Source organism: Mus caroli, chromosome 9, assembly GCF_900094665.2.
Source record: "Mus caroli chromosome 9, CAROLI_EIJ_v1.1, whole genome shotgun sequence".
NCBI lineage: Eukaryota > Metazoa > Chordata > Mammalia > Rodentia > Muridae > Mus > Mus caroli.
The window spans coordinates 108,994,169-109,005,696 of NC_034578.1; the positions used below are offsets into that span (position 1 = coordinate 108,994,169).

An 11,528-nucleotide genomic window follows, 5' to 3' on the forward strand; every position below is an offset into this window, starting at 1 on the left:
AATCAAACTTCAACAGGCTAAAATATGACTTATTTTTATTTATTTACCCTCCTTTTTCTCTTTTCACTATGCCACTTTTCCTTTTTCTTTCTTTTTAAATATTTAATGTCAAGAACTGGCTTTATGCTTATGATTTATTTAATACCCTTTTGTCCTGGTGGCTTCATTCTAACTTTAATTTTCCTGCTGCTCTCTATGGTTTCCAAATTTCATGTTAGATGGAGCTCTCTAAGTCTAAAGTTACATTTTGTTTATACTCAACTGAAGAACAATTAAACCATAGTTTTAAAATAATTTAAAGAGATGTTCTCCTTGAGATGTTCTAAGAAGATGTGTGCTGACAGCAGTGTAGTAGCTCAGCCCTACACAGTGCTGTGCATGGCTCACTGAAACATAGCTGAGAGTTCAGAATAAACTCTTATTTTTATATCAGCTGTGCTAAGAGCATGTAGAACAGCAAGGGGTGCTTACTGTATATTTCAAATATCCATATGCAGAATTCTATCCCCCTCACAGCAAACTCAAAATTTAATTTAAAAAAAGGAATAAGAGGAGCTGAAGTGGTAAAAATACTTAGAAATCACTAGACAGGTTTTATACAATTGAATCCAAACCATACACTGCAAAAGAAAAATGTTAATAATTTGATCTATCAATAATAAGCAAATTTATCAATGTTGCAGCATACAGAGTCAGCTTACACAAATGAGTAGTTTTTTTGTATACCTTAATAATTTTTATTTACACCAATAACAAACACAGAGGATCTTGGACACACTGTAAGATACAATAGTCTCAAAAAATAAAATATCTTAAAAATAAGCATAAACAAGGGAGTGAACGACCTCTATCATGAAAACTTTAAACCTCTGAAGAAAGATATAGGAAAAGACAGTAGAAGATGGAAAGACATCCCATGCTCATGGATTGGTAGAATTAATATTGTGAAAAGGACTATTTACCAAAATCTATTTACAGAGTCAATGCAACTCCTGTAAAATACCCATATCAATTTTTACAAAAATAGAAAAAGAGATCCTAAATTCATATGGAACCACAAAAGACCCTGGATAGCCAAAACAATCCTGAGGAAACAAACAAACAAACAAACAAAGAAGAAACAATAACTACTGCTGGCGAGCTTACCATTCCAGATGTAAACATGTATTAGAGAGCCATAGTAACACACGTAATACAGTGCTTGTGCTAAACCAGGCAGGGACACAGTGGGAGAGAATCAGAGAGCCACACAACATTTGATAAGAATGCCCAGCCAGGCTCGGTGGCGCACGCCTTTAATCCCAGCACTTGGGAGGCAGAGGCTGGTGAAGTTCTGAGTTCAAGGTCAGCCTGGTCTACAAAGTAAGTTCCAGGACAGCCAGTGCTGCACAGAGAAACCCTGTCTCAAAAAAAAAAAAAAAAAAAAAAGTTCAAAACCCAAACTGAATGCCCAGCAGGAACTGCGAGGAGAAAGCATCTTCAGTGAGCAGGGCTTAGAGAACTGCAGGAGCAGGAAATTCCTCCCATCTCTCTCACCTTGTACAAAAACTAGCTCCAAATGGATCAGAGACTGAATGTGAAGCCTGGAACCCTAAACCTGCTGGAAGAAAACACAGGCAGTACCAGCAGGATATAGGTACAGGAAAGGTCTTCTGAATAGGATTCCTTTTGCCCCAAATTAAGGCCAACAGTTGACAAGTGCGACTTCACAAAAGTAAAACATTGCTGTGCAGCTAAGAAAATTATTAATTGGGGCCGGAGAGATGGCTCTTCCAGAGGTCCTGAGCTCAAATCCCAGCAACCACATGGTGGCTCTCAACCATCTACAATGGGATCTGATGCCCTCTTCTGGTGTGTCTGAAGAGAGTGACAGTGTGTACTCATGTACATAAAATAAGTAAAAACAAAACAAAACAAAACAAAACCCAAACTGATTAATTGGGTGAAGAGGGAGCTCACAGAATTGGAGAAAATCGTTGCCAGTTATAAATCTGACAGAATATTAATATTCAGAATACATAAAGAACTCAAAAAGCAGTGAGTCAAAACAAGCAAATAAATGACCCATTGTAGGATGCCACCTTCAACCTGAGCAGGGGTTCTCAGAAGAAGAAAACAAAAGGCTAAGGGATATCTCAGAAATGTCCATCTACCTTAGTAGCTAGGATTAAAAATAGAAATAAAAATGAAAACAGCTGAGATTTTATCTTACCCTAGTCAGACTGGCAGAGGTCAGTGGAGCGTCTCCCAACAGTTGCTGGAGGGGCTGAGGAAGGAGGAGGTAGTAAGGGGAAGTCTCATTCATTGTGGGATTGCAGATTGGGGCAGCCAGTGTGGAATCAGTGAAGAGGATTCTCAGAGTTAAAAGTAAATCTGACATATTACCCAGCTCTACCACTCCTGGACATTTGCCCCAAAGTCTTAGCATCATAATCCATAGATAGCTGCTCACTCAGCCATGGTCATTGCTGTTGTATTCACAATACTTAAGAGACTGAAACAACCTAAATGTCTTTCAATTGACAGATGAATAATGGAAATGAGGTACATATGCCCCATGGAATACTACTCAGCTGTAAAGAAATAGGAAATTATGAGTTTTACCAGTAAATGATGGAAATGTAAAAGATCATATTAAGTGAGGTAACCCAGACACAGAAGGACAAATGTCACATGTTCTCTCTCATCATAAGTTCCTACTGTAAATTTTCAAGTGTGTACACATATCTTGGAGTACCTGCAGAAAACAGCAAAGCAAAAAGGGACCATTGTTAGAGGAGAGGTTAGGTAGAGGTAGAGCAACAGTGAGGGGACAGCAGGGTTCAAGTGCTCTGAATGGGAGAAATGTGTGTGGGGAATTAGCGATCTATCTAAAAAAAAACCTGTATTATGTGCTAAGTCTGTATGAATATGCAGACATAGTTTAAGTCTAAGAGCCAATGAAAACTCCCAACACCAGACATGAGAAGCCTTCCTTTGAATTATTGGCCAAAGTTGTCCAAGAGACTCCTGAAACATTACAGGTTATTGCTGTAGTCCTTATTTTGCCCCCTAGAGGAGGAAAGTAAGTCCCTATTGTGAATGCACAACACACTGTCAGGCACTAGGCCCAGGTAGACCCTTCACTGGAACTCATCTGAAAGCTCCCTCCCTGAGGAATAGTTTTCTCGGTACCACAAGGCCCCATACAGCTTTCAAGGAAAGGAGTCAACCAACATTCCCACCCCGCTGTGATGTCTATGAACCACAACAATGAGCAGAAGGACACAATAGCCCCAAGGATTCAGTAGTGCCATGCATACCGGGGCAGTCAGCAACAGCTCTCTAATTGAACTTAAAACCCATTCAACAAGAGGGAAATTGTGCCTGGTATTGGAAACCTAGCCAGCTTCCCACGGCCAGTGAAGTCCTGGAGCTTGGAGAAGAACCTATACCCACCACTTTACTAACCTAGCATAATCTTGAGTACATTCCAAATAATTGTCCTTATGTTCATATACGAATGTAGTCCCCTACCCCTCATCAAAGAAACTTCCCTTTGCAACAGTCAGAGACCAGTGTAGAAAACTGTAACTAATCAAATGCAGCGTCGTGGAGCCTAGTCCCAGTGCAGAAATGCAGCTACAGAGCCGCTCTTACACCTAAGCTAAGGCACAGGGAGTATTGCTGAAGAGGGGCAGGAAGTTTACCGTGCGTGGGAAAAGAGTTTATTATAACTTCAGAATGTCAACAATAGAGCCATCACATGACCCAGCAGTTCCATTCATAGCTGTACGAGCAAGACAAACACGTCTCTACAAAGACCTCTATGTGAGTGTTCCTGACTGCATTAGTTACAGCACAAAGCCATGGAAATACCTCTCGCCCACACATCTGTCAGCGAATGATTGGATATTCAAATCCATGCAGTAAATCCATGCAGTGGAATATGAAGAACCCATCATTAACAGCTCCACATTCTTATGATTGCATTTGAATAAAGTGACCTGATGAGGTAACTCCTAAGTGATGTACGGTCTGCAGCAACAGGAAGTGGATTAAAGATGGCCTAGGACGGGGAGAAGTGAGGAAATGGGGAACAGCTACTGCTAACGGGTGTGTGGGTGTTCACTGAGATGATAAAAATGTAAAAATTGTAACAATAGTTATACTACTCGGGGAATATTCTATAAACTACTGAGTTGTAATTTCATCTTCTTTTACTGTGATACTGGTGATAAATCCCAAGACCTCACACATGCAACACAGATATTCTACCACTGAGCTATACTCCAGCTTTGAAAGACACACTTCAGGCAATGAAGCATATATTGAAGTCTGTCTTGGTAATGCCCAAAGAAGATGTGCTCTGAACACCTAACTTTAATATATTATCCTCACCTGGGAACTGGGACTGCACTTACAGTACAGTTGCTTTTCCATCTCTGTCTTTCTTAGCCTGTAAATCTGAACCTTCCTCTAGTTTCTCTGTGCTCTTGGTGTGCTTTGTTCTTTTGGACACCCATGTCTTTGTTGTGTTTTTCTTCCATTTAATTTGCTAATCACACACAATTATTTAAAGTGTTTTAGAGCCTTCTTTCCACTTTTTGCTTCTTTTTTCTTTAAATTATGTATGTAAAGATGTTCTGTTAAGAATTAACTGCCTTTCATTTTGGCAACCACAAGGCAGAGACAAGTGGAGTTTGAGTTTGAGGCCAAACTGGTCTTTATAGGGAGTGGCAGGTCAGCTGTGGCTGCACACTAAGACCCTGTCTCAAAAAAAATTTCTAAAATACGTGTTTGAAGCTTAATGGTGAGGGTTGGAGTCTTGAATGGGATCTGTGTGGGAACTTATGCTGTGCTTGTATTTGCTATAAAGTGTATCTTTGCTAATGTTTTGAATAGGAGACTAAATATTTTTAAATAAATACCAAGGAAATAAATCCACAGGAAATGTGGTTTCCTGTGAAGGTTGTTGAAGGAGAGTGATTGGGAAGAAGGGAGAACAAGGAGAGACTAGAAGAGCACAAGGAGGAAAGTGAGGTTTGCAGCAAGGTGAAGGTGTAAAGTAAGCCCTTGCCCGTCTCCCAGCCCGGCCTAGGCCTAAGCCTTTGGAGGTTCCCCTTTCTCCTGCCCTCTCGTGGCTCCTGGAGATTCTTGTACTCTCCAGCGGTCGGTCTCAGTTGCTGCTGCTGCTCAGTGCTGTTGCCTGTGCCTCCCTTCCTTGCTCTGTGTTTTATTGCCTCACTATAGTTCCCTTCGAGCTCCTTTTCTCTTCCAAACTTCCTGTATGTTATTTATTGAGACAGGTTCTTCTGCCTTGATTGGTTTTGAACTCACTGATAGCTGAAACTTGCCTTCTTCCTGCATTCTGTCTCTCAAGTGCCAGGATTACAGGCATGCACCCACCACCAGGCTCACTTTGAGCTTTTTGTCTTACATTTTTTATTCCCATTTTCCTAATTTTTAGAAGAGTGTTGGTGTCAGGCTTTTTTCTTTTTCTTTTAGTGTTGCTGTGGGAACCCAGCTGGCTCTTCATGCAGTCTCACGTTCCTCACAGCCTTGTTATTCTGCTTTGTCCTCAAACCTAAACCCTTTGCTTCCTGTCTTTGGCCCGTCTGGACTGCTTCTGAGGAGTCAGCTTCCAGTTCCAGTGTTCCCGTGCATCTCATGCCCACACCTTACCTACTTCAGTGTCTGCTCAACGCTGTGGCAGGTCCTGTGTTGTAGATGAAGTGACCCGTGTCTTTCATCTGTAGATACATAAACTGTACTTGTTGGATCTGTTGGGGTTGGAGGTGAGGGTATGGTTTAGAAATTGTTTTATAAGGAGTTCCTAAGGGGTTTTTAGCTAAAAAATATATTTTTCTCTCCCCTCCCCCCTTCCCTCCCCTCCATAATATTTTTATTGATTATTTGGTAATTTCACACAGTGCACCTCAGTCACACTTGCTTCCCATTCCTCCCAGGTCCACCCTCCCACCCTTCTCCCCTCCCTCCAAAACCCAAAACCACAAGTCCAATTAGTGTTGCCCATGAAAGACATTTAGTTATTTCTTAAATAGGTATTGGCATTTCCAACATTTTCCTTTATAAGTAAGAAATGGCAAGATGTGGATCAAGACTTTACCAATGTTTTAGAAAATACAACTATGAAAGAAATGTAAAAGTAAGCCACAGATAAAAATTTGGCAGTTAAAACCCATGGAATTATGGTTCTCTTCCTTTCCCAAATATGTATCATGAATTTGAGAATAACTCAGAATAGTAGGTTAGAAAGTTAAAGAAAAAGCAAACTAAATACAGTAAAGCGTTGATGGCAAGATTTCGTTTATCCCATAGGAAGATCGATGTGAATGTAAATGCTTCAGGAAAGTAAGTCCCAGCATGGCGCACATTAGAAACTTAACGCAATCACTGTTTGAAGGTGGATCATTTTGGAAGCATGGTTCTGTTGTGTTTGATGAGATTACTCCTGCTACCTCCAGAAAAGGAGCTTTGTTGTTCCCTATTCCATCTCTTTCTCTTCTGTTTCTCTCTCTGTAAACATAGCAGTTTGAGGTTAGAATTTGGCGTTTACTTTTCTTGGAGAGAGTCCCAAAGATTGTCCTGGAGATTATGATGTAAATATTGCAAGTCTAGTTGAATATAAAAGTTAAAATTGTCTATAATGTACATACCAAATAAAGACGTTAGTTAAGTTTTTTTTCTGTTTTCAGTTAAGATGTTTTTGGATGACAGCATACTTGACTCCATGTCTGTAGCTCAGCATTTGTGGAGACCACAGCCACAGCGTGTGTCAACCATACACCAAGTTCCATCGTTCTTAAAATGAACACCGTGTTCTGATGATGGATCATGTTCTGATTGGGGAGTATGTTACTGTCACCTTAACAATGTAGTACAATAGCTGGCTTATATTGCATGTATGCTTACTACTCTGGAGATGACTGAAATTATATGTAAGGGCACATCTACCTGTTGGTATTTTTTTTCCTCCCTGCTTGTATTCCAAATTTCATTCTGTATTGAATATGCATTTTATTTCTAATAAATGTGTGTTTTGCTAGGCAGTGGTGGATCATGCCTTTAATCCCAGTACTTGGGAGGCAGAGGCAGAGGGATCTTGTGTCCAGTCTGGTCTACAGAGTGAGTTAGTTCCAGGATAGTCAGGACTAAATAGAGAAATCCTGTCTCGAAAAACAAACAAACAAACAAACAAAAACAAAACAACCCCCCTCCCAAAAAAAAAACAAACCCCAGAACAAACAGGAAAGGAAATGTGTTTTGTGGGTTTTTTGTTTTTATTTTTTTAAGCATTAGTTGAAGTGTGGAAGGAGTGTAGAAAGTTAGCAGACATGGTGCTGTGGGAGGCAGGTCGTTCAGGAGAGCCTCGCTGCAGGTGTGCCAGCAGCGCCCTTTCTTCAGCTCGGCTCTGCCTTTCATCTCCTTAGAGGAGTTTCACAAGCTCCTGAAAAATGTCCGAGTGGGTTTGTTACAAAGATGGAACTAGAAAAGGTTTTTTGCTGGACTTGGAGAAATCAATTTTATGAAATTGCTTTGTATGAGAGTTGTCTGTTTGTCAGCTAACTCCATACATAGAAAGGTCTGTATTTGACTTCTCATGAGGGAAGAGAGTGGCCTTTGAGTCTTCTTTTTTGAGTCACTTGTAGAAATAATAAGACAAAGCCCTAGATTCTTTTTTTCCAAGAGATGTGGTAAAGGAATTGTTTATGTTCATCTCTATCTAAAAACAATTTATTCTTTATTCCTAGATTAGAAATGATACTTGCCAAATTTGATGAAGTTCAGAATTCTGGCGGTATGATTTTGAGCGTCTGCAAAGGTAAGAGTAATTAAGTTCGTCAGCTCTTAAACATGTCTGAGATGACTCAGTGAAGTGTTGGATACAAGTTTGTTTTCAAGCCAAGTATGCATCTCTAATTTCAAAAGCTTTGTTTTTGTAGCTTATAAACTTAGCTAAGGTATAGCAGTGGACTCTTCTATCCTGGATCTACATCTTATCCGCATCACTGGAGTCGTGAAGGTTTCATAATGAGATTGTAGTATAAAGGGATAATGTTTCTGGCCTTACTTTTTGTCTTTGTACTTGAAGGTTGATAACCCTCTTGAGCTTGTTCCATGTGTGTAGTGTGTTCTTATAGTCAGAGTAATTATTTCATCTTGCTGCCTTTAGCAGACACTGTGGGGGGCAGTTGTCCCTTTTCCTCAGTGTGCCAAGTCTGAGAGACAGTACTGGTGAAGAAACAACGGGAATTGTGCTACAGTGGTCATCTTTGTCTGCTGAAATAGAATGAGTTTAGGGAGGTTTGGAATTAGTGTCTGTGTCCACAGATAAGTTGACATTTGATTTGTGATTCCTTTCTTTTTATAATGTTGATAAGTTGTGTTTGTAGTCTTATCAAATAGCATCTACCTATTCATTAGCCACATATGTGAAGAATATATTCTGTTCCTAAAGATGATACATTTTTTTTCCTCAAGTGGGAAAACAGCTTCATATTAGACAATGGGTTAGCTTGATAGAGTAACTGATATTGGAGGAAAGTTTGTTGTATGAAGTTAAAGCCATACAATAGGGAAACATCATTTAGGCTTTTCTCTCTGTGTTCACTTGAGGTCAGGGTTGGTTATATTGCAGGGAGTCAGGTGTGGTGACAATTTGGTGTTACGAAGGTCATGTGTACCTTAATTTAAACATAGGTCCCAAGCACACATTGACTTTGTTGGTACCAGTTCTCACTCAAACAGCTGTTTCTCACATCTCTTCTTTGAATAGAAGGTGTCTAAGAACGGCATCCTAACTGGTCTAGTCATTATCTTGGTTGGTGTCTGTGAAACCAGAACAGCAGGAAAAGGAAGAATTGTTAAATTTTGTAACTTGGGGTTTTCATAGCATGCTTGTGTGTGCCACATTGTTTGCTTATAACTAGAACATGCCTAGGTTATCTCACATTTACATCATTTTATGTAAGAAAGACGTGAGCATCCCTAGATTCCTGGAACCAGTCCTGTTACTATGGAGGGATGACTGTACAATGTTGTGTTGTTTTGTTTTTTTTTAAACAAAATATCAATTGTTCAATTTTACCAATGAAGACTGAGGAGCCAGTTGCTGGGATGAAAGCCTGCTACCTCAGAGAGGCAGAGAAAGCACCCAGCTGACCTTCCTCCTCAGCTGATGTCCTATCAGGAATGCCCCTCTCTCACGACATCTCAAAAAACCTTCTTCAAACTGAGTGTCCCTCCCTTCTACTTCCTGTGCATCTCCTATGTTTTTTTCTTTTTTCTTTTTTCTTTTTTTAAAAAATTATTTCATGTATTTGAGTACACTTTGACTATCTTCATACACACCAGAAGAGGGTATCGAATCCCATTACAGATGTTTGTGAACCACCATGTGGTTGCTGGGAATTGAACTCAGGACCTCTGGAAGAATAGTCAGTGCTCTTAACCTCTGAGCCATCTCTCCAGCCCTACATTTTTCTTTAATAAACTGATACTCACTTCCTGTGAACTAGTTGCTTGCTCCAACCCTTGACCCATGGTTGACTTTATTTAATCCTGTTTACGATATTCAAACAGAAAGCTCTTGGATTAAAGATGTGTGCTAAGGCTGAGCCACACCACAACTAGAAACAGGTTTTTCCAGTAAACAACACAATCTCTGGGTTCACAGTGTGATCAAATATCCTGCAATACAAAATGTCACTTGCTTAGCTGTAATTCTTGGCAAAAGGTTGATGCCAGTGAGGAGTCTGTGTCAGAATGGTGGTGTCTCCTGCCGGGCCTGGGATGTGCTGTCTGTAAGCATGAGGGAGGTCTCTGTCCCAGGGGGTCAGAGAACACCTGGCTCTTATGGAGTGTGGACAGGAGTGCATTAAACAGCACTCCCTTCAGTGACGCACGTGACAATCATGTATCTTCTCTGACACACCGGTCCTCAGTGTCTGAAACTGGGCTGCCCTGAGCTGTTCTCTCTCGGTTGGTAGCAGCCTCCTGAGTCTCTGGCTGAGCGGGGTCGGTGAATTGGGTGAAATAAGAATTACCAGGTGTCTGAGTTCCCCTCACCTCTCTTCCCACGTTCCCTTGGTATGTGAGGGTTGGAGCAGTTGGCTTCCTAAGGCTTGCCCGGCACACTTGTCTGACATAGGCAATGAAGGATACTGAGGCTCATTACTGAGCAGTATTTTCTGATGAGCAGCAGGTGAAAACCAAGAGTTTAGAAGAAGTCTGTGCGGGGCAATTTCACATCCAGAGTTTCAGAAATTGACTTGAATGCAGCAGAGAGGGGACTAATGCTCTCGGAAGACTTTGATGATGTATTGAAAGTTAGAGAGGGGGAGGGAGAAGGAGCGAGCCGGGGCAAGCATGCATGTATATGTACGTGTGCTGGTTCAGACTCTGAGCCTTGTTCATAACAGTAATGTACTCACCCTCTGAGCTGCTTCTTTAGCCCTATACTTGGGGTTTTCCTTGTTAAGATTTATTTTTATGGATAGTGTATTTTCCCTGCTTGTGTATGTGCTCACCACATGCGTGTGCAGCCCACAGAGGCCAGAAAAGGTCATCAGAGCCCCTGAAACTTGAGTTGCCGTGTGGGTTGCTGGAAACACCGGGATTCTTCTGCAAGAGCAGCGAGTGCTCTAAACGACTGAGTCAGTGCTGCTGTATTTTGTATTTTAAAGAAGGACCTCAGAGTAGGGACAGGAGAATCAGGAGTTCATCATCTTGAGCTATCAAAAACTTCACCTCAAAAATAAACAAAAAACAACTTTATTAATTTGAATCATTTTTAAATTCACTGATAAATTCTAGGTGGACTTACACTTGTTAAGAAAACTTGTTAACTGGACCTGGGGACTGGAGAGAAGGTTTAACTGTGACTTAGCAATTAAAGATTGCTTGCTACTTTTCAGAGGACCTGAATTTAATGCTCATCACCCATATCAGGTGTCTTACAAACTGCCTGTAACTCAAGTTCTAGGCTCTAGAATCTAGACTGGATCTGACACCCTCTTCAGGACTCCTTGGACACTGTACTTATAAATTGTCACTGAGGAACACATGCACACACATAATATAAAAAATAAATTGAAATGAGTAAATGAATGAATGAATTTCAGTGTGTCTGTCTGTCTCTCCCTCTCCCCCTCCCCATTCCGTTTGCCTCCTCCCCACCCCCTCTCACTGACCTAGTCTAGGCCAGGCCAGAGACCAGCAAATTCTGTGCTGCCGACTCCCAGTACAGAACATCGCCATTGCTGTCGCTTATCTCTCTTTTGCTCTCCACTTTTGGAAGTCTGTGATCTGGATGACATTGTTTTTTGGATTTCAGGGTTATATTGTCCAGAAACAATCCTGTTTGTGTTCTGCTTCATGTGTTCGTGTTCTCCCCACAACCCCTTGTACCTCCCTGCCCCCCCCCCCCCCCCCCTATCCCTTATAGCTACTCACATGGCCCTAGCTGGCTTATAGCTCTTTGTAGAAGGCCTTGATTTGTACCTCACATGATTTAGAACTAGACA

The 11,528-nt window shown here is 41.1% G+C and overlaps 1 protein-coding gene across 23 annotated transcripts in view; it reads left to right on the forward strand.

Annotated features, from left to right (window-relative positions):
* Positions 1–11,528, forward strand: part of Clasp2 (cytoplasmic linker associated protein 2) — a 172,202-nt gene that overhangs the window by 37,145 nt on the left and 123,529 nt on the right. For all 23 annotated transcript variants that reach the window (XM_029481868.1, XM_029481874.1, XM_029481876.1 and 20 more), the window contains one exon: positions 7,755–7,825. In XM_029481868.1, coding sequence (XP_029337728.1) covers positions 7,755–7,825 — 71 coding nt within the window. The remainder of the gene's footprint in view (positions 1–7,754; positions 7,826–11,528) is intronic.